Source organism: Fundulus heteroclitus, chromosome 23 (genome assembly GCF_011125445.2).
Source record: "Fundulus heteroclitus isolate FHET01 chromosome 23, MU-UCD_Fhet_4.1, whole genome shotgun sequence".
In the NCBI taxonomy this organism is placed as follows: Eukaryota; Metazoa; Chordata; class Actinopteri; order Cyprinodontiformes; family Fundulidae; genus Fundulus; species Fundulus heteroclitus.
In genome coordinates this window covers 32,910,893-32,934,834 of record NC_046383.1, presented here as the reverse complement: position 1 = coordinate 32,934,834, position 23,942 = coordinate 32,910,893, and the positions used below count along the sequence as shown (strand labels likewise).

General features: G+C 41.0%; 1 protein-coding gene across 8 annotated transcripts in view; it reads left to right on the top strand.

Annotated features, from left to right (window-relative positions):
• Positions 1–23,942, top strand: part of zgc:66433 (DUF4592 domain-containing protein) — a 60,459-nt gene that overhangs the window by 7,042 nt on the left and 29,475 nt on the right. For 2 of the 8 annotated variants that reach the window (XM_036127054.1, XM_036127053.1), the window contains exon 2: positions 19,902–19,951. The exons of 3 other annotated variants lie outside the window; for them this stretch is intronic. In XM_036127054.1, the coding sequence (XP_035982947.1) occupies positions 19,902–19,951 (50 nt within the window). Of the gene's footprint in view, positions 1–7,005; positions 7,565–19,901; positions 19,952–23,942 lie in introns of those variants that run through there. 3 more of the 8 variants (XM_036127056.1, XM_012864659.3, XM_036127055.1) reach the window with 2 other exon arrangements.

Here is a 23,942-nt window from a genome sequence, read left to right as displayed (position 1 = left end):
TCCATGTTTCTCTCATGACCACATGGATTTCCAAACGGCTGAATTTGATTTCTTTGGAAGCGAGAAAATGTTTTGTTTTGTTTTTTTCAGCATCTAATTTAAAGGACTATTAAAACTGTAACTTTTTCAAATCTATCTTCCGGTTCATGCCCTCCATGCCTTTATATAAGTGAGCTTGTAGATTTTCTGGTTTGATTTCCCCATTTCTAACTGATGTCACCTGAAATCTAGCAGCAGCTGCCAGTAAAGGGTGTGTTGATTTTTTTTTTTTTTATATATATATACTGAACACAAGAAATCAATCTTCACTGTTTTAAGTAAAAGAAATACGTTTTTTTTTTTTTTTTTTCTGTCAGATCAGCCATGACTCAAAATCTGAGCACGATAGCTGTTACAGACATAATTTAAGCTCCTGCTGTGTTATCGCTTACATTTTTCCTCAGAGTTCAGACTTAATAGAATCTGCCGTATTTATGGTTTCTCTCTCAGTGGCTCCAGACTGAGAGTTGTTCCAGGAAATGCCTACATCTCCTTTTTTTTTCCCTCCCTCTCTCTCTCTCTCTCTCTCTCTCTCTCTCTGAAGGGAAACAGGCCGACATTCCTCTTGGCTCTGTAAACAGAAAGTCATGGGATTGACATCTGCATATACACATGTGTAAGTGTGCACTTGTACAGTTGCGTCATGCTGGTGGATCTGTTTTGACTTGCCAGCTTGAGAAATTCATCCACAGGCGTTGGTTAGGTGCTTTTTATTTTATTTTTTTTCACCAACTTCCACCTCCTTGGTAGATAGATAGATAGATAGATAGATAGATAGATAGATAAACTTTATTGTCCCAAAGGAAATTTGATTTGGGTTACAGACTCTGGCTGCTACATAGTCCAAACCATGTGTCACACATAACACTACTATAAAAATTCCATTATAAGACAATAAATAGATACATAAAGGAGCATGTTACATTATATTCACAATAAAAATTTGAAGGAAGAGAAAAAAAATAATAATAATGATGATAATAAATAAATAAACATGTATAAAAACCGTTCTTTAAAAAAAAATCTGTTTTAAGAGATACTGAAATTTAAAAAAAAAATAAAATAAATAAATAAAAGAGCATGTGTCAGTTTAAATGTTGAATACTGTTGCCTATTCCACAATTTACTGCTTAATGCTATTTGTTGCTTTAATGGAAAGCGGAACAAATGAGTTCTTATAGCGGTTTAATCTACAGGCAGGGACTCTAAGACAGTGGTGGATAGTTAGCTCGTCTTGTTTCCCTATTTTATCTCATTACAGCCACAAACCTTAATGTGTTTCATTGATGTTTGATCTCAGAGACCAACACAAAATGGTGAATTATTGTCAAGGGGAAGGAAAAGGAACACAGTTTCTCAACATTTTTCCCAAATAAAAACACGGAAGTGTGGTTTTGCATTTGTAATCACCTTCCTTTACCTTTATACCTCTAATTAAAATACAACATTCGTAGTTTGAATGATTCAAGAGTGGCATGAAGAAAGCCACTGTACAAAGAAAGCCATAGGAAGTCCCTGCGGTTTGCCATAAGACCTGTAGGGGACACAGCCAGCATGCTAACGGTAGTGTTATGGTCAGATCAAAACAAAATTTTACTTATTTCCCCCATTTGCGAAACACTATACGTGGCAGAGCACTGACACTGCACACCACCCCGGACAGGCCATCCCTACAGGGAAACACGGTGGCGGCAGCATCATGCTGTGGCGATTTTAAAGCTGAGTTGATGAGAAGATGGTCGGAGCTTAATAAAACCTGCAGGCTGCAAAAGACTTTCACAACTTTCACAACAACAATCTTCCGGCAGTACCATGAATTTAAATATGCAGCCAGAACTGCAATGTAAGGATTTATATCAAAGTACATGTTGGAATGGCCTAGTCAAAGTCCAGACCTCGACCACCACTTTGCATCGCTGGTAATCATCCAGTCTGACTGATCTTGGGCTGTTGGGCATAGAAGGATGAGCAGAAATGAAAAGCTAGCAGAGACATACCGCGGAGAACTTGCAGCCAACGTTGTTGACCCAGCAGGGCTGAAAACGGATCCAAGTATGAACGCGTTGATGTCGGCCTCCGCTTCCCGCTGGGCGTGGCTGTGAGCAGCAGGTCCAAGAGCTGCCCAGCTGCGGCCGCAAAAATCAAAAACACACGGCATGGACATTGATTATAGGGGACACAGCGGCTTCATTGTGCACCGCTAAAAGCACTGAATTGATTGGCCTAAATAAGTCACTGTAGCGGTTAAACTTTGCAACGTAAACCGAGATGAAGGATTCCAGCATGTTGGCTTTCAGGAGCAAATCTTGACTCATCCAAAGGTCAACAAAAGGTGCGCATTTAAAGTGAGTCCGCCATGTTTGATGGAGATGATTAGAACGTCTACTAGGCAGCTGCAAGTTACTTCTTTTGTTGTTGAAGCCTCAGGCACTTATTGTTTCTGAAATGTCAAGACCCACTGTTGGTAAAAGAGATACAATCAGCGAGGGGGGGGGGGCATCCTTAGAAACTTGGCTCTTGGTCTTAATCTGCAGCGAAACCAGTGATATACTGAATGTACTGGTGGAGTGACTGACTAACCCATATATTAACTCCTCCATCAGTACTGAGTCTGTCTGGGATTAGGCCCAATGGTTGATTGGCTGTGTCATCCCATAAACTCAATAGTGTATGTGTGTGTGTGTGTATGTGTGTGTGTGTGTGTGTAAGAGAGAGGAGATATTACTCAATCGCAGCGTGCCAAAACCCATCTGAGTGACTGTGTTTGTGTATTATGCTGCTGAAATGGAGCTGCAGGGCTCTGGAACTGATACAGACTGTTTTCTCTTTATTTACACTGACACGCATGCAGGCGTATACACACACACACACACACACACACACACACACACACACACACACACACACACACTCAGATTCCCATGACTTGGACAGCTTCAGCTTGACTGAAGCGGGAGATAAATCACGCAGTATTCAGTCTGGGCATGTTTGGGATTGAGAAATTCATTCCATTGTCGACATTCTTCTCTGAATGGTTCGATGATTCATGAGATTTTTGTATTTTTCCATGTTTTTTGGGGAGTCCGTGTTCATAGTTGTCGCTGAACTGAGCCAATCCTGCGCGTTTATGTAACAGGATTGGGTTTAGAGGTCCAGTTGGGTGTTGTCTCGCTCACTGGAGAAATCAAAATAAAACGTTGACATGAAAGTCTTTTGTTGGGTCGTAACGGAACACAAATCCAAGTTCAGGAAGTGCCTCGAGTGTGGCGTTACAAATCTTGATGAAGGTTTCTATATTGTAGACATGTCCCATGGTCTTAAGGAAACATTAAAACAAAATGTGGGACACCTGCAAGCCTGAGAACCCCATCTCAGCAGGGTGAAGTGGGCCGGTCCGCAACATCATGTTGTTGTGGCCGTGTTTAACTACAGGAGGGATCGGTGTAATTCACAGAATGGAGTCAAGAAGAAAAGAGGATTATAAAGCAAGTTGGAGTTCTGTCACAAAGAGGTTGTCCAGATGGACAATGTTTCCCAAGCATGCATCCACAATAGACAAAAAGAAGCATAACGTCTTAAGACCCGAGAATTTTAGTTCAAACACAGGCTTTTAGACACCTGGAAAAAGGCGTAAAAAGACCAGTTTCTCTTCAAACATATACAGGATGTTGGATCAGTTGTCAACCTTATTTACAGATTTGTCAGGAGAAATAAAAATATGTTTGAAAAGAAACGGTTAATTTTCACATATCATCATGTTTAGACAAAAATGATGGGCTCTTAAAAAAGTGGGTCATCCCAAGGCCGTGATCTCAGTCCCACGGCACATTTGTGGGCAGGACTGAAATGCTGGGTTTGAGCACAAGGCGGCCTATAAACAGCAGTTCTGTCTGGAGGAATGAGACAAAACCCCATCAAATTTAGCCGTTTTAAGTATTGTTAGAAATCCTAACAGACGGTCAGCCTGATTTTTATTTTTATTTATTTGTTTTTTTGGCGTTGAGATCTGTAAAGGAAAAACTTCAGGGGATGGTAGCACCAAGCAGGCTGCAGTGACAGACTGCTCTGGTCTGCCATGACACCTAAAACACATTAATTTGCCTATTTTATCTGCACTTAGTAGCTCCATAGGGTCTGTTTTACCCCAAAAAGGAGACGGTCCAGTTATATTTGCGATGAACCCAAAGCAGAAAGAGGGGCTGCACTTGAATTATTTGTATATTTGTAGAGTTTTGCATTTGTCATACTATTATATCATAGGCCACATAGCAGTAACTTAATAGGACTACTGGGTGGCGCTCATTTAGTTTTCTCAACATAGCTGGTCCTTTGCTGAATTAGTTCAAAAGCTGACAACGCGTGTGGGAGAAGGCCTCTGTCGAAAGCTTCTGAAACCGTAGGTGAAGACGGCTCCTGTTATTAGTTAAAACGTAAAAGCTATCTGTAATAACCTTAGTGTGAACACCTGCGAGGACGAAACGACGGAGTGGTGCCAAACCATTTGTTCTGGGTTGTTGTGTTTTTTTTTTTGTTGTTTTTTTTTTAGCTAAAATTGACTAGTGTGGAGCAGAGAGGATCCGACAGCAGGAATCACAGAATCAGCCCTCCTCACAGTCAGCCACTCTCATCGTAAGCAGCAGTGGCCGCAGGTACCTAAGCTCCATGCTAATTGGGATTATCTCCAACAGACTGCTGCACGACGCTAGGCCACCAAGCGTTACAGATGGGATTAGCGACGGACCCCTGTTTTTTTTTTTTTTTTTTCTTTTTTTGTTGGTCTTGGATTAAAAGAAAGTGCCAACCCTGAAAGTGAGGCTCATCATTAGGTGCTGTATATTGATTGATTCATTTGAAATCCTATTTAAATCATACACGCTAATCTAATTAAATGCAACATTTCTCTGTGTGCAGAGTAACATGGTGCATCATCAAGACATGGGTGTAGAAATAAATCAGCACATCCGCTTCTCTTCTTGTCAGAAAGTGTCCGTATTCGCTGCCGATGAGAACGTGTGCAATCTGCCGTTGTGGGAGCACACCACTTTGCAACATGGATGTGGCTGCAGATGCATCTGTGGTCTGCGCTCTGCATTGTTCTGTATGTGTGGATGCAGGAAGGCTGAATTAGGTTAAATCAGTTTTAATGATGCCCACACATGGACTTTGTTAGCTTGGCTGAGCTAGGCTCGCTGGCTCCAGTTTCAATCTGGACAGATCGAGTATTGATTTTATTGGTCCCCCCCCCCCCTTACTTTCTCAAACCTGTAATCAACTCAACTCTGCTGTTTTTGAATATTGCCAAATAACAAGAAATGATAATACCATGGTGCTTTGCAGAAAATAAATCGGCATCCACAAGAGGTAGGCGCCTTGAATCCAAATTGAATTTATTGCAGTTTATTTCACACACTGCAGTCCTTCACGTAAAGGCTAATACGAGTTCAGCTGGCCTTGATCCAATAAAAACGGACTTCCAACCAATCAAATTTAGGCAAATAGGAGAAGGTACCTGTGAGAAAATCTGCCGCTAAGGTTCCCTGCACACGTTCTCATCCTGAGCAAGCACAGGACGACAGTGGAGAGGAAAAACTCCAGCATAACCAGACCCGGGAGGAGCGACCATCTACCTGGACGGCATTGAGGATGAGAAGAAAAGAGAGAGCCGTAAAAAAACTGATCCCTCAAACCACACTCACTCTAGGGTCGGAGATGAAGCCGGGATTTTGGCCGTCTGGATAAACCTGCTCTCAGATCCCTGTCGATTCTGATTTTGTCTTGGGAAATGGACCCGGGAGAAACATCTGTCACTCCTAAATTGTCCGTGTGACAACCTTTTAAACTTTTCTGGTGCGTAGACGCAGCGCTGAAGTAAAGATTTCTGTTTGATTCTAACCCATTCACTGTCAGTATAACGGTGTTGTAACGTGAAATGTCTTACTTTAGTCTCGACAGTCAGCAGATTTGATTTCTCAAAGGTTTGGGGGATTATCAAGTTGGAAAGCTGTGTGTTTGCCGTTGAACTCTCCCATGGATGTCAGTTTTACCCCAATGTCTTACAGCTCAAACAAGAACCCTGACCTTAACAGAGTCCGATGAAGCTTATGTTGTCTTCCATGCTTTAGGCTCTTTGTGAAGATCTCCTGGCGTTAAGCTAACCTCTCTTGGGAAGCTCCACCGCTGTTCCACGTTTTCTCTGTTTGTGGATAACGGCTCTCGCTGCGGTTCACTCGTCTCCCAAAGCCTTGGAAATGTTTTTTTTTTTTAAACGCCTTTCTCGTTTGTTTCTTGAAATTCTTCAGATCGGGGCGTAGAGGTGTTGCTTTTTGAGAAACGTGGGCTTCACAGCAACTTCATGTTGTGAAATAGCCTCCATTTAGGAGCTCTGTTGATTCTCAGGTCAGATAGGTAATGAGGCCTGTGTGTGATTAGTGAAACTGAACCAAAATGATGTTTTAAAATTGGGACGGAGGGATTATATATAAGTTAATGCAGTCATAGTTCCACTCGGAGCCAAGTCAGTCTTTGTAGCTTTTTTTGTGGTTTTCACTTTGATACATCCATTTCTCTGCTATGAAAATTTGTTTGATCTCAACATTTAAGTGCGACAAAGAGACTAAAATAGGAAACCTTACAAAGGAAAAAAGTCTATTTTTTCCACACCTCTGTGTTACTACTTAGAACTTCCTCCGAACTTCAAATTTTTTTTTGAAACCCACAAAGCATCTCTTTCGGTTCTCTTTCAGACGTTACGCTGAAAGCTGTGGTTCTCTGGTTTTCCCACCAAAGCAACAGAAAGCAAAAGGCGACTTAACTCATGCGCTTTTCCAAATAACTGTATGATTTGTTGGTTTACTGAACAAGCAGAGAGAAAATACGGGACAATAAGGTAACAAGAGGGCAGTATCTTGTCCACACATGCCTCCTCCCGCCCTCACTCCTCCCTCTTTATCTTTCCTTCCTCCCTCCCCTCTGCAGACTCTTGGTGGCTGGGAAGAGAGGAGGGAGACATCCAGCAGCCACTCGGCCAGTATTGTTTTTAACCTTTTTGCGTTGAGGAAAACCAGGAATTTGTGCTTTTCGTGTCGGGGACAATGGTATAGTGACGGACACTTTCCTGTTCTTGACACCGCCTAATATCCTGACTTACTTTTCTATAAAGGGGAGGCTGCGGTTTCTTTCCAGCTTACTGGCTACAGTTCTTCAGGTCTTCTGTAATACTTTCACCTCGCTATGTGCGAGTACTGAAGACGGCCGTCTTTCCTGGCAACTTTTGACCCGTTTCTACGGATGAAGTGACTCAAGAGGAGTAAGTTCAGAGGGCAGCTTGCCTTGGAGGGACCAGCTGATCTCAAGGTGTAGCATCTTCTGAGCTGCAACAAGAGCTCGCTGCCTTACACCAGGGCAACCCAGGAAGGTCACAGACCAGGAGAAGCAAATCCCTTGAAAGACGAGAAATTCGGATTTTGGGACAATCGGTTGGACGTCGCAGAATGGCGGGGATATACGGATGCTTTAAGGGCAGGAAGTAAGTTTCAGGTTCACGTTTGTACGCTGTCTTCGTCCCTAACCGGACCAGTAGCTCCATCTGAGCTGATTGGTCTAGTTGTCGCTCATTCGTATCTTTGTAGCTCCAGACTCAACATTGGGGGGTCGTTGCTCAACCCTTTGATACGAATCTTACAAAACCCAGACTGCTGCAGGTCTGTGATGCTAATCTGCACGTGAACGGTAATTTGAAGTGGCTGCAACTGTCAGGCAGACACAATGGCTTGGTAGTAACCTGTATGAGTCAGAGCTGATCTGAGGAGCTGACTGAATATTGCAGGATTTCGTGATTAGTCAGAGAATCCCAGACGCAAGTCGCCTTTGTTTTGTTTTTTTTTGCTGTCATCCCTACAGTACCGAGATGAGTTTGGTTCCCTGTAAATTTCCTTGGCACAGCATCAACTCCTGCTGCTCAGCTGATGGGTGTCCACTAAACACCGTTCTGAGTTTTTTTTTTGCTCGCTTGATAACAGGGGCTCATTCCTGTTCTTGCTGATGGAGTTCCACTGTGGCTTCTCGTTTAATGCGTGGACTAAATTTAGCGCACCAGGCTGGGCAGTGCGTTTTCTGACCACAGAGGGTTAGTATAATGACTGCCTTTGCTTTCCAGCCTACAGTGAAGGCTCTTTTTTTTTTTTTTTTTCCGCAGCAAAGTGGTGTAGATGGGGTAGTGGTGGTCCCGGATGACCCCCCTCCACCTTCTTTGTCTTTAATTCCTCCTGTGACGGGACAACAATACAGGCCTTCATGGCGTTGGCTGAGACAAACATTTCATTTGTTGGAGGCGGGAGAAAGTTGAGGGAGAGCAGATGAGCTGGAAGACAGACAGACAGACAGATACTGTTTGTGCAGAAAGGACTAAAGCTGAAGTACGGAGTCCTTTAAGTCGAGATACGCGTCATGCTAACACTCAGATTGGAGGCGGATACTTTAGGTTCAACACCCGCGTATAAGACGCTTTATTGAATACTTGCCATTAACATGAATTTAGGAGAAGCAGCATCATCTATATTCTCAAATAACCATTATGAACATTCAGTTTGACCCGTTTTTTTTTTCTTTCCAATAGCGAAGACCATTTAATTAAAATGAAGGGTTGATGTCGAACACGACAGAAGACTCATTGGTGTTGGTCTGGAGTGTGTGTGTGTTGTGTGGTCCAGCTGATCGCGCTGCTGTCATGCAGTTTATTCTGTTACACTGGGGGGCGAAACAGTTTAACGTGTGAATCAACAAAGGAAAAACGGTGAAGAATTTTCCCTTTTTTAACTCCGATAAGATGGAATTGATGCGGTGGGATTTGATCATTATTTTGATGGTTACTTGAATTCTCAGTGCAGGATCATAGAGAAAAAAAAAATTTATATATATATATATATATATATATATATATATATATATATATAGAGATATATATATATATATATATTATATATATATATATATATATATTATATATACTTTCTGTTATACCTTCAAAAGATCATATTCACCAATAGACACTCTTGTAATTCACTGGTCGATATATTCCTGTCAAAAGGGAACGTCTTAAACGCATTTACTCCAGTACTTAATAGGGTCCTACAGCGATCCGATCACCCAGGGGGAAAGTTACAGTATTTCCAGAGAGCATCATTGTTTCCGTATTGTTCTTAACTTTGCGTGTTTGCAATCGCTCTACCTGCTACCCGCATTCCTTGCTTTCACATGGCAGACTGGGTATCCCTGGAAAGAGCCATGCTGCTACAAAGATGTTTTTTAGAGAGGGTGTTTCAAATAGCCACGTGGATATGGATGCATGAATATTTGCTGGCAACAATACCAGGTGTAAAAAGTTTTACAGGCTAATAAAGATGTAAAGAAATTCCTGGCGTGGTGCTCAGGTCCGGTTTAGCCGACTAATGCTGCAGAATGCCTCGCTGTGAATATTAAAGCGCAAATGAAATCTGCGCTCTGAGTTTTTTGTAGTGTCTCACTGTGTTTTTTTTGGTCCAAGACTCGTTATGTAACCAGAGCGGACCAGGTTTGTACAGCAGGAATGGTGATGCAGCTGCAAATGAATGTAAACTGTCCAGAGAGACTAATGGGAGTGTTTTTGTCCAGAGTCCATGTAGGGCTTGTTGCTAAGAGCAGAGTTCCCTTCAGTCAGGAGGGCCGTATAGACGGAGGAGAGGACGGCCCACAGGAGGGGGAAACCCCGAGCTTTAAAGAGTCGTCTCTCAGATCCTACCGACTCTCAAGGGTACAAAGAAAATACTATCAGTTGCACAATTTCAGCCTGAAAGGTTCTGGACTCCTCAGTGGTTCATTAAAATAAGAGTCATGGTGTTGTTTTTTAGGGGAAATGGGCAATATCGTTCAATGGGTTCAACATAAAGTAAAATCACTGGTGGGACTTGGAGCCATTTGGAAAGCCATCCCAGCCTTAATACCTTTAGTTTGTTTTGGGGTTTTTTTAGTAGCTCTGGATCTATAACAAAGTTAACAAAGGTTTTTAAAGAAAAAACGACAACATTTTCACGCTAGCGTTCCTACAGTTTAATGTAATTTCAATCAGAAAGCACCAGCGCAGCCACTGTTTTCTCTAGCTGCTCTAGCTCTAGTTTTCTGTAGCATTAAATACTTTGTTTTTCCAAGTAACATCCCAGTGACAGACATTTTTCGGTAGTCTAAATGGACTTGGTGACCAGTGACATGAAGTACATGGTACAAGTCTGCAGGGGCTTAGACTGCTATAATGCAGTTTTTTACCAACCCTGACCTGGATTCCAGTATGGCAGGCCAGTTTTAGCTAAGGCGTAGGGATAGCCGCAGCAACAAAAGCAGTTTTAATCTTCTTTTCCGATGATTTGTATTGGTAGACAAAAGGAGCGCCACCCATCACAGCTATTGTTACACTGTAAAGAAAATCTAAACAAACTAATAATGTTCTGTGCAATAAGCAGAAAAGGGAGAGATTTTGAAAAATGTGATAATCAATTGGTTACATATTCTTTTGGCAGTACGTATAATTGATGCTTTTCCGTTTTTTAAATACAAGCAGTTAGGTAATGTAATGCATTTGTTTTAATTTTTTATGATTAATACTGTTTATTGGTGTTTTTTTTTACCCACAATAAGTTTAATACCGGCTAATGCCTATATTTTGTACCGAATCAGGAGCAAATGGTATAATAATAGTATTTCGTTACTTTACAAGGACTGGTACTGTTCCAGAGAGTCCTCTAAATTACACCCCATGCTTCTATTTTAGCTTATAGTAGAAAAACAGCAACGCTGCTTTTCCTGTTGTTCTTTTCTTGTGGTTTTGTGTCTACCCAATTCCTTCTGCACACTTAGAGGGGGGAGAGGGACGCAAGGACTTTTTCGCCTATTTTTGGCGAAAAAGTGCAGCTTGGCAGCTACATCTAACACAAAGCTAATCCAGCTGATAAGAGCTGCACGAAGGACAAGTTATGCTGTCGGTGCTTCAGTTTGGTTTCTAAACTCTTCTCCCTCAAAGCGCGATGGCTGCCCTTCCTGACTGGGGCTTTTTTACAGGTGTCTTTAAAGAAGAGGTGTCCCCCGTATTGCCCTCCATCATACTTGAACAGCAGTTGTGGGAATTTTCCCAGTTTAACGTAAAAGAAAGCAATTTTCATAATTGAACCTGGACTGACCAGTGATCGACCCATCAGCAATTACTTGCAGAACTGCATGGTTTACCTTGCTGTGATGGATTACCAGAATCCAGACTAATACAGGCAGGAATTCTAGCCTAAGGAGCTAACCACTCTATTCTTGCTTATCTGAGGTTTATCTCAGTTGCTGTTCAGCATGCCGCCTCTGTGCCCGTTTGCTGCGTGCATTGACTCCCTGATGTGATGATTCCCTTTATTGCTCACTTCGGTAGCAGTCCTCTGTGACCTTACATTGACCTTTCGAACACATGCTGGACTCAGGTCTGACAAGGGTTCGTGACTCTGAAGTCCACAGGCTGTGAGTATACAGGTGTATCTCAATGAATTAGAATATGGTCTACAAGAAGAGGTGTAGAATCCAGGTTCAGAGATAAATTCCAACCATTTGCATTTGGAGCTCCACAGCAGAGACGGGGACTAAAATCACCTGGTTAAGGGAACAGGATGAAGGTAAACCAGGAGATGTTTTTACTTTCTTGAAGCCTGATTCCCACCTCTGTCTAAAGGTTGCTTCTGTAAAAAAAAAAATGTATTTACTACATAAAGAGTAATGCGTTTCAAATTAGGGCTGGATGATAATTCAGTAACAATATTTATCGATCAATAGATAGAAAAAAAAGGGTCAATAAAAAGTTCAATAGAACAGTTTTCCTTCCTTTTGCATTCTAGCCTATCATGTAGGTTTATATTACATTCTCCCAACCAATCACAAACGCAGACCCAGGAATGCTCCGCCCCCTTCGAAGAGTTCAGAGAGCGCGCGTTCTTTTTCTTTTTTAAATACTTGGTTGAATAAAGGCTTGAGTTTGAATTCAGTTTTTGTGTGTTCTGTATGTAAAAATAGGTTGCTAAGCAACAGCATGAAATGGTCAAGACTGCACTTCAAATATATGTTTTTAATTTGTTGATAATTATCAATATCGATCAATATAATTCCTATTTTATCAATATACCTTTTTTCTATATCGTCCAGCCTTATTTTAAATGTTCTTTTAAATTTAGATGATTAATACTTACAATGATGCTGCTGAACTGGACAGCAAAGGACTGTTTTAGCTTTCCGGTGCAGAGATTCCCTTCAGAAACAAATTCTCACATCCCTTGCATTTTATTCTCTTCACTTCATTGGAAGGTCATTGTGACTCTCCTGAGAATTGAAGAGTAAAGTTATCTGAACAGTTTCTGTCTTGGTCATATTCCACTGGTGCTGAGGAAATGCCAAGGTTCTAAAACAATGTTCCCAGTTAGTAATGCACAGCTGGACATATGGCTGGGAGAAAGTCCAGTTTAAACATATAATACTGAACTTATGAAAGAAGAGGCAACAGGAATGAGGAGGAGATACAGAAATGTTGGTTCGGAGCTGTTATCTCACCACATTCTTCATATAGTTCTCCTTTTATGGCCGTCTGGCTCAAATTGAGCTTTGTTAGAATTGGAGATTGATGCAGGCAAAAGTCATGGAAAAGCTTTTCGTTATCTAGCAAGAGTGCAGTGGGAGAGGGAAGGATTGTTTTTCACAAAGACACACACTTTTTAACGTTTTGTTAAATAGCCAGAAGAGATACGTGAAAGAAAAGGACAAATCTCCCTCCCTGAAACAACCAAGAACAACGTACCATCAAAATAAACTGGATTAAAGAACAGCTACTACTTTACTATCGGTGTACTAGACAATCTGAGGCTTTGGTGTAGTTTATTCAACAGAGAATTGTTGATAACATGTTATGAGGTTATTTTTTATCTATAAAACTGGCAAGTGTCTTTGAACAACCTGAGTGTTTTCCTCTGGCTGGGAGAAAGACGGCAGCTGCAACCCAGATAGATATTGCCCTACTAGTACTGCTGTAATACATAAGATGCTAAAAAATAACAGCACCAATATGAGGACCTTTGAAATTTTCATCTACAGAAACACTGTTATGACTGAGTGCAGTACAAACACATATTCTCCATAAAGTTACAGCATCCTATCCGATTCTCATATGTGGCACAAAACATCTGAGGACTTTTCAATTTTTCTTCTCCTATTTTAATTACTCTCCTTGGAAGTTTATTTTATTTTATTATAAAATTTTTTAAATCAAGGTTTTTTTTTTATTGAAAGAATAGTTTTGGTACAATCAGGACCAGAAATGGAATATAGAAGTAGGAGAAAGCCCTGCCTCCAGATTGAGACGCCAGAACCCACCTAAGTGATCAGCGACGCAAGTAGGTAAATAAAATGTGCTAATTAATTTAAATGGGGGGGGGGGGAAATTAAGCATGACCACAAAATTTGAGGTGAACACACACACACACACACATTTATACACAAACAAGATTGTTACTTTCCGTCTTTCCAATTCTCCAAAAATGTCTGAAATTATTACGAAGAAGCTGGGCGCAGAACCTTAGAGCGAGCATTTCCTCTGTTCCACTTTGAGATACTACGTAGCTTCTGTGATCCACTGTGATTACAGAGGAAGCAAAGAGTCTTTCTGAGGCAACTTATTTGGAATGTTTTAAAACATTTTTTTTTTAAGCCAAACACAATATCTACACATGTACAAAAAGAAACGATGCTCGTTGATATGCTATAAAATCTCATCAACTATCTCTTATTTTAACTGCGGGCATCATGAGCAGATTATAGATGTAAGTGGCGTGCAAAGAGTAATATTGATTATTGCATAATAGTCCGACCACTCTGTACATGACTACAGCAATTCTATATATTGTGCCGAGGTGAATCATCCCTGACTACTAACTGGTTGTGTCACATTAAATGTGCATACTCTGTAAGAGACCTAGGAACCAAGAGGTTATCAAGCTCTATTAGATGCTACATTTCTAAATTTGATAAAAAGAAATGGTTACGGTGGAGGAAATAATAGCTCCGTGGGGTTGCATGGTGGCCGCTGTCTCCAGGTATTCCTGTTTCCTCCCAAAGTCCAGACATGTGCATGCTAGCTTGATTGGTTTTTAAATATGTTTGTGTGCACTGCTTTAAGCCTCCTCTGCTGGAAGACAGCATAAAGCACTGGAGCCATGAGACGAATGAAACTAAAGCGCGGTACATACTGGCTAATGGCAGTCGACGCCATCATTGCAATCTTGAACAATAATATTGAAAATCCTTGTTTTTGTATCGAGCGGCCCTAATTTATTGACATTCTGACAGTCACTTGGATTAAAGGGACCCAAAAGCAGATTCAGGGCCAAAATTTGGCTTCAATTTTTAAATGTTTGTATGGATGCCAAGAGCGTGAGATGATGAATGCTGTTGGAGCTGATGAGAGGGGAAGGTTGGTGGCAGCAGATAAAGGGCTCGAGCGTTTGCTGAGCTGGACCTGAAGACAGCATTCGTAAGGCTATGTCTGTCAAATGTGTGACAAACTTGGAGGACAAGACTAGCTGTTTGACTACGGTAACTAGTTCTTTTGAATTGAGGATAGAGAGGCTGTTGGCATGGAGGAAGTTCAGTGTAAGCAGATTTAGACTGTAGATCATGTTCTGCTAAGCATGCATCATCACAGAAGGGTCAGAATCTGTTTCCAATGCTACAGATTTGTGGGCTCTACCCCAGCTTTAGCTTTCTCGTTGGGTATGTTGGGTGTAACCTTCATGCTTCCTTATCTCGTCATATGAAACAGACCTGTGCGCAGCTACAGCATCTGTCCTGGAGGTGGTTTTAGGGCTAAGCTTATTGTTTTAGCTGCCTGGAGAAGTCCTTCAGGATCCCTTATGACAAGCTGAAAATGAAAGACTTGTCATAAACTCACCGTTCACTGGGAACAACTTTCTCTGCTCAGTTTTTCCTCCGAAGACTTGGCTTGTGTCTCGCACAGAGAAGGGTGTACTTTAGTTCTTTCCTGGCTACAGAGCTACAAAAATATCTCTTCAAAGCAGGTTTCCAGAATAGAATCCACATGATAATGCGGTGATTCTGTCTGCATTAGGATACACGGAAAGAGTGAAAACGGGATCATCCTACAAGGAATGTCCACCGGACAACAATTTCATTCACAAACGCCGTCGGGTAATTCGCCATTAACAGCTCTCACATGGCTCTGCTTTCAGAGTGTACAACCGCAGCACAACCGGAGGCTGTGTTCTGATTCAAGCTAATAGAAAATACTTCATGTGCTTTAATCGTGTTATCTGAGACTTCCTGAACTAGCCAAAGTGACAACTGCATGCTGCGCTTCTCTAGGGCTCAGATTTTCTTCAGTTTAAAACTTCGGCTATATTTAATAACATTTTCCCTTTATGCAGCGTTCCATCTGCTGCTCAGGGGGTTTTCAGGCCTTTATCCTGGGCTCATTAGTTATTCTATTAATTAAATCAGCTTATGCTAAGGATGTTGACTGACATCAAGCCGAAGTGATTTCTGGCGTATTGCTCGTACTTTATTAGATTATATCCGGTTCAATAACAGTTTGACATACAGCATCTTGCAAAAAGTAAAAAATAAATGTCCAAAGTAACCATTTGCGACTTGAAAGGATTTTCGACCACAATTAAAGAATGGCATACATTTGGTTTGTAGATGGCTTTGATGCACACTTAGATACACATTTAAAAAAGGTTTGGGTGCTATTATCCCTGATCGAGGAGGCCTTTCAGAAAAGAAGCTGACAAATTAAAATCTTCGAATGCACGATTCAACACAACGTTTTTATCATCTATCGACCATGTTTTTTTTTTTTTTTTTTTGCTTTGGATTTAATAGTAAATGCGACCAAAAACATTGGGCACACCCATTTAATGAACTTTGCCAGATAATGCACGAGTGAGCCATATCCTGGTCTTGTTGCTGAAAACACACAAGACCCGTTTTAAACCAGTTTTCCTCCAAAAATATAAGAAACAAAATTTTGTGGGACCTCTCAAATACTTTCAACTTGAAATGTTTTGGCCCCCCCGAGGCAAAAAGTTTGGAGACCGCTGACTAACCTGACAGTTTAGACAAGGAGAGCATCAGAGAAGCAGCAGAGAGGCCGACGGTGGCTCTGGAGGAGCTGGAGAGGCATAGAGCTCTCAAAGCCTAGGTGACTGTGGCTCAAAGGGTAAAGTGCTAGTGGTGCTTGTCAGGAAGTTGTGGTCAATTGTGTGATTCCCGCTCCCTCGACACAACAGCGTGCAAAGTCCTTAACTGCAAATTTTTCTACTGATCTGTAAATCTCTGAACGAATCTGTGTCTCTTTGAGTGCGGTTGGGTAAATGTGGCTGCCAGCGTAAAAACGCTATAGAAGCTCAGTCCATCTACCATTTAGCTCAGGTTGGTGCTTTTAGCCACATTTGGCTGGAAGAAAGCCGTTGTTGAAGAGAAACCATTAGAAATGCCATGTGCAGTCTGTGAAAAGCCCCACGGGAGGCACAGCAAGACGGTGGAAGCAGATGCTCTAGTCAGAGGAGACTGAAATTTTACTTTAACCTTTTGACCCACGCGTCAAATACTGAGTGGCGGAACACTATAGTGCTTCACATCACCCCAAACGTGCCACACCCAGGCCAAAGGACGGTGGTGGCAGCATTATACTTTTGTTTTTTAAAAGAAAAGTGAAGCTGGTCAGACCTGATTGAAGGATGGGTGGAGCTGAATTCAAGGCAATCCTGGAGGAAATCCTGTTGGAAGCTGCAACACACCCAAAAACTGTAGCAGAGGTTCACCCTCCATCAAGACAGCAAGCCTAAACATTCAGCCAGAGCTCCAATGGTTCAGACTAAAGTTGTGTCGACATGATCTAGACTGTGTTCTGTAGTTTGACAGTACTGACTCAGGTTGAGGAGGGCTGAATAAAAATGTATTGCATACTTTTTTCATTTAAAATGGTTTTTAATTTTACTATGAAAAATGGTTTTAATTCCACCATTAAGCTCAACTTTGTGTTGGTCTGTCCCATAAGATCCCCCCCCAAAAAATAATTCATTGAATTTCGACATCAACAAAACATGAACAGGAAGAAGGGGAAGGAATACTTTTGCAAGACGCTAAAGGAAACGGTGCGGTTGTAAGTGGTTTTATCCTCCACACTTATTGTGTTTTTTTTTTTTTTTGTTTTTATACCTGGAGATAAGCTTGTGGGAAACCTCAGTCAGACATTAAAAGTCAGACATTTGCATATCTCAAGTGATTGGAGCTGACAGTCAGCACCATAAAGCTGTGGTGCACAGGGTTTGGTAACACTGGCTCCATTGAGGGATTAAGACTGAACAAGACTGGATCTGCTTAACGTCATAAGTACAGAAATCCTGCAGACAAAGTCAAGTTAAAGTCACCAGGGAACAGCAAAGTTGACGGTTCACCTCCGCATCCATCACTCATTTCCGTCAGTCTGGACGTCTCTCTGCAGGTCGTCGGTCCAGATTTGGGCCTTTTTCAGTCCGGCTTAGACGGACAATTCAGAAATGACGGATCCTGAAGCACGAAAGTGTGGGTGTTGACGTGTTTGTGTTCCTCGTTTCTGCTCTGATTTAAACTCACAGGCGTACAGAGACACGTTTACATGCACAGAGTGTGCATGTTTATAATGCAGGTGTTAATGAGCTTTTTACAACTCGCTAATAAAAGGAAACCCTGCGCTGCTCTGAATCCCCCCGTGTGTTAATCCACGCTTATGTAATACGCAGCACACACACTCACACACACACAAACACACACATGCACGCTCTCACATGCACAGTCTCTTGGATCTCCAAATAAAGCTAATGATGCTCTTGAGAGTGTTTACTCTGCGTACAAACTAATGCCGCTGAAGGATTAGGATCTGAAACAGGACCAAGTTATGAAGGGCTGCCAGGAAACGGTCGTGGTGTAACACAAACTGGAAAAAGGCTGTGTTAGAGAGGCGATGTAAAAGTGAGCGCTGTTTACCACAGAACAAACGTCGCTGCTCTAATATCACCGTATGCCATGAGATCGGCGTCGCAGCTCGGCTGAGGAGCTTCGATGTGTTGGTAAACGAGTGAAATGTGTTCTCAGAGTCAGCAGCTTTCCACGGTTTGTTACGCCCTTTTGCATGTGCCTGCTTGTGAAATCTTTGGTTTTGCATTAGCAGTGGTTAAAATTGGCCACGAGGAGTAGATAATTTCATTCATCCGCGTCGTCAGCTTTAAACTGTATGGGTATCCTTCTCACAATAGTTTGGTCCACTCCCAGTGACAGAACTGCTGTAACTGAGTCGGGTGTGTGCTCTGCTCACGATAATTAAACTTTTTTAATGTGAAACTAAAAACAAAAACATTGCAAGGGCCACTCGCCGGATGCTTGGGGCCATAAATGTTACTACGGTGATTATGTGCAAAAATGTGTTTTTTGATTTCATTACACCACCAGATAATCTTTAATATAGGCGATCACCCTGAGAGAGCATCTAAACTGTAAAGTGTTTTTGTTGCTTTTGGAGTACAGCTTCTTCCTCCCTGAGGGGCCTTTGGACCCATATTAGTACAGGACTCGTTTCACTGTGGGTACTCGCATTGTCTTACCAGCTTTACCCAACAAATTTACAATAGTTTTTTTGCTTTCGCAATAGAGTTGATTCATACTTTGGACTCAAAGATGTTCATGCCTGGGGCACAGAACCTTTCTCCCTCCTGATGGGTAAAACTCACTGGACCTTCCTATCGTGGCCGTGCCTGCATATAGTAGTTTGAACAGATGAGGATGACGAGCCAGGCATTTGGAAATTGCATCCAAGTGGATCAGACTTGTGGTGATCCACAGGACTCTGCCAATTGGTGCAACATCAGTGTCTGGTTTCATCTGGGTTTGATTTAAGTGTGTTCTGATATTACTTTATCAAGCTCTGTAAAGCGACTTGTCAACAGAGGATAGTTTGCAAAGACTTCTGGTGATTCCCAGATTTGGCTGCTCAACTAAACAGAAGTGTTACACAAAAATTTAAAAAAAGGACATCGCAACAAAGAAAATTATATATATTTTTTTTGTCATAAGCAGAGATGCAATCAAAATGTTTTCACATGTAGAAATCTTATAAAGTGGAAAATAACGATGTCTAGAAATAGCAGCACAGCTTGCTGATAAGGAATGTTAGAAAGGTAACTGTTAGTAGTAATAGACATCATTATTTCATTATTCTGTCGTTTTCATATTTAATATAATATTTGCCAAATTAATCAGAAAGTAGGTACTGGTCAAATGGAGGATTTCTAAAACCATCATTAACCACATTGTAATCGATACATTGTCTGATGGATACCTAGAGTTTCGTTAGTGCAGGCTTTATTAATTTAGCTAACAGAAGAAATTATTTTAATTAAATTCAGTGAAATAAAACTAGATATCTACAAGCTGGACTTTGCTTGTACGCTTCACTGTTGAGTTCTGCTGGCAAGTCTGTGTTTACTGTAAGTCTGTCTTTCATTTGAGTCTTTCTTTTTTCTGCCCAAATATTCTTCTGTTTATCTAACAAACAAACTCTCTTTTTTTCCTTTCGCACTACTTTCCCACAACCCCTCTCTCTGACCCCAGTCTCTCTCTCTCTCTCTCTCTCTCTCTCGTTTTTCTCTCTTCTTCTTTTTCTCCTTCCTTATTAACTCACTTTTCACATCTGTAACTTTTCTATAACTTTTCAAATCCAACTCTGGTTCTGTGTTTCTGTCGTCCCTCCTCCTTGTTTATCCTCTCAGATGAAGCGGAGGATGTCACCACTGGGAGCCAGCTTTGGAAGTGGGCACAGGTCAGTCACTTTGACCCCTGACCCCTAATCTTGAATTGAACTCTCGTCTTTTTATCCATGAGAGTAGAGATTTCCCACGCTTTTCTTAGTGAGACCAGTAAAAGTAAAGTTTTCTGAAAAGTATTACTTTTTTTTTCAAAAGTAACGAAAGTAATGGCACATTTATAAATTTTGTTTGGTAAAGTTTAGATTTTCCTAAATAGGGGTTCTACTGAATATTTCTGAGCAGTCAGTATCTTACCTGCTGTTATTAGCTCTGTCAGGGTCTCTTTTCCCACCTGTGAGACATATACCCCGTTTACACTACCCCTTTTTAACCGTGCCGAGACCAGTCCGAGCTCGGTAACCGAGATAACTATTGAGTGTAAATGGAACGCAAACTGAACTGAACCAAGCCAGACACAATCGGACCGCGCTAAATCTAGACCAGTTCCATGGGTGGGCTCGGCCCGGTTTTTCAGTAGCCCGGTTCTCAGATAACAAAGAGCGCATGAGCCGACCGCGTCATCTCCTTACAGCCAGCTGACATTTCAGACATTCATAATAATACTAGCTTCCTTACTGTGCCACACGGTTTCCAGAGATGATTCTGCTTAGCAGTGTGATGAACCTCAGCGTCTGTCATTGTTTCCTGCGTCTGTAAATCCTTATTAGACGTTAGTTTATCTTATCCACTTCCCAAAAGCCGACTCTGTCAAGTAAATTCACCAAAAGTTGCCGTCTTCGCCTGACTCTCCGCAAACAACAAAATATCAAAAATAATAATCAAGCATAACTTCCTGAATGTTACAGGCACTGCCATTTTGATTTGCTTGGTGCCGCCTTCAAACCCAGAGAGCAGCAGTACCGCAGATCGTCACTAGGAGGCGAGGAACCGAAATGGCGTGATGTGTAAGCTGATCCGAGCTCGAACCGAGCTCGGCACGGATTAGTTTAACAATGGTAGTGTAAATGGGGCTTAATACTATAATAATGACCCTCCCATGTGAAACTGCAAAAATTTTAAATGTTCAGTATATTGGACCAGAGCGTTTTTCCTTGGTTACTTTAACGTTACTGGAAATATGGGAATCATGCCTTTAAGTCTAGAGCTGAAGCTGACACACTGTTGGCGTACAGCATAGTTTTGGTTATAATATGATCCTGTTTTATCTGCTGTTTTTATCACTTTTTATTGTAACTTTAGTTTTTCATTTCTTTTATTTATAAATAAATTAAGAAGAAGTACTGAGGGGTCATTTGGTGCGACAAAGTTAGGGAGATTTGTGTCTAAGGGCTCTGAGAATAAATTAATTTTGAACCACAGCAATATGGACTTAAGATCTACAAATAAACCCTCTGGTCAAGAACAGAGCTCGTCTAACGTTGAGAATACTACCAAAGGCAACCACGAAGAAACCAGCATGCTAGCATCAACAGCTTAGGGATGTACACATGCTCCTCCAGGAGACAAGAAATGCTCACTGATAACTGAGTTAGCTAACACCCCGTCCACCTGCAGACCAGAAGACACGAGCTGTTCTGATTTGCCTGCTTGAATTTCTGCTTAGTCTGAAATTCACCTCAGTTTGAACTAAGCCAACTGAGTCGATATTATTGCTGTTTTGTTTTCCAATGTGTGTATGGGGTATCTGCAATGCTTTTGTTATCTCCACATAATAATACAGACAATTATAATTATCATCATCCTTTGTTTCTTAAGCATAGTATTCTTCTAGAGGGTGATTTACATTTTCCCCTTTTGGATAAATCCATTTTATCACTATGTAAAACTAAAGCAGCCACAACCACCAGAGACTTTATGAAGGAACTAAGTTTAACTGAGGTACAGACACAAGATCATTCCTTTTACCTGGATTGGAAGAGAGGGCCCACATAAGAGAGGAACGCAATTAATTCAATTCGAACTGATGGCCTCATTATAAGCTGAAGATTTGCCAGGAGAGGATGGTGGTCCCTGTGAATTTTAGGTATTTAAGGATCTGCATCTCCCACTTGTCTTGCATGTCATTAATTTGGCCTTTTAGACTGAAACCCTCCCAAGCTTCTCTCTACTGCCATAATTAATGTGATTTACCAAAGAAAATGCTCTTCCTATTGTCTAGTTTAATTGCTAAGTGACAATTACACACTAAACTATAAAGCCCTGGTTAACAGATCATAAATTCTGTTAACTACTGTGGATAAATTCAGACCATAGTGGATCCTAATCACTCCTAACAGTTTATGTAGTCTTTTTAATACCGTTCATTTAATGAAATCGGAAGTAGAGCTTAAGTTAGCAGTGGCTTTGTTGACTTTGATTGGTAGAATCAACTGTGGTAAATGAATGTCCAGCTGAGACAGCTACATCTGCTCCATTCCCTGCCAGTTCCACAAATATCTATAGAGAAGGTATCATGGAAGTATGGACTAGGGGGACGACGCCTGCCAAGTTAAAAAAAATTCTACTATGCATCTCAAATGAGATTTATTTAATAATAATATAGGCTAAGGTTTCCGATATATATTGTTGACCGCTTGCCTTATGTCAGTCTGACATGTTTGTGTATACAGGTACATAAAGCTAAAAATTTAATAATTTTAGTTCTTCGATTCAGCTACAGTGGAACTAGCATAGCGTACTGTATGATACTCTGGTTTTTAACCTTCATGAAACTGCCCTAGAAAATGTTTTTAATATAGGATAAGAAAAGTCAATATGTATAATACACATGGTAAAATGTATATTCATTTTCAGATTTCTGGATGGTACAAATACCTTTTTTCCTATACTGTCATTCTCATTAAAGCTAAGAAACGCTTTAGCGCTGCATTTAATGTTCATCTTGTGTTTTTCTCTTTATAATTAAAGGGGTTAGTTATCTTTAAATTGAGGGTTTTTGAAGGTACTGAAAGGTAATTGTTCCTGCAATTAGTAGAAAGATGTCTTATATTCACAAGCATTTTGAAAGGTAAATAAATACTCAAGAGTGGAAACTAATGAGTTAGTGAGAGTCTTTTTGCTAACTTTAGTAATTTAAAACAATTCAAAAGAGCATACTGTTAATTTTAGTCCCATTGTTCTCCAGCCGAACAGTGTCCTTGTTTCTTGTAGCTTTGGAGTCTGGAGGTTGTATTAATCCGCCAGATAAACTGCAACTTGTCTGTTTCTCCAAAAACTTTTAAAGTTACCTTCACTTTTCCTGCAGCTTTGAAGAAAGCATGTTCTTGTGCTTTTCCCAGCTCGTACTTGTTTGACAATTACCCCAGCAGACTTGGTTGATCCTCCTAATTAACAAATCCCTAATTAGCTCGTTAGCTTCTGTCACTTTAAGGATTTATTCACTGTTTCAACAAGCTTAGGGGGGTATATCCTTCCACAGCAGGTAATGGGCGATTTCCAAAAAGGACATCACAAAACCAAACTTCCCAAAAATCTTAACCAATCCTTCAAGAGACGTAAAGCCTTTTGAACATGACCGCACACAGCTCTCAGAAACGAATAGAAATTTGGATACACAACATTTTCTCGGTTGAGTAAATCCCATCAGTATTTTCACTAGGCTGGTAGCAATTGTTCCGAGAAAAACTGTAATTTAATGGAATGCTGTGCTTTAATAACATTTACATGTGGTCTGCTGACTCTAAGGTGTGATTTCTACTCTCTGGATGAAGCTAACCCGAAGACTAACACAAGCCAGGCAGAAGCTAAATTAGACTGGGATTTAATAGAATGTGCAAAGCAGAAGTTGGATGGCAATGTTTACCTTCATTTAACAAAACAAAGAAATAAAGGAGTTTATTTGTATGTTTGAATAAACAATTCATTTAAAAAGGAGGTCCTTTCTGCAGAATGTTAGAACAAGCCGTGTCTAATGGCTGAACTGCTGAGTGTTAACGTCTATAATCTCATTTCCCCTCACATCTCTTATCACTCCTCATACTTTTATATCACGGAGAACATGCGGCATGAATGTCCGCGTTTGTTTCTGTCCAAGGTTCTCTATCT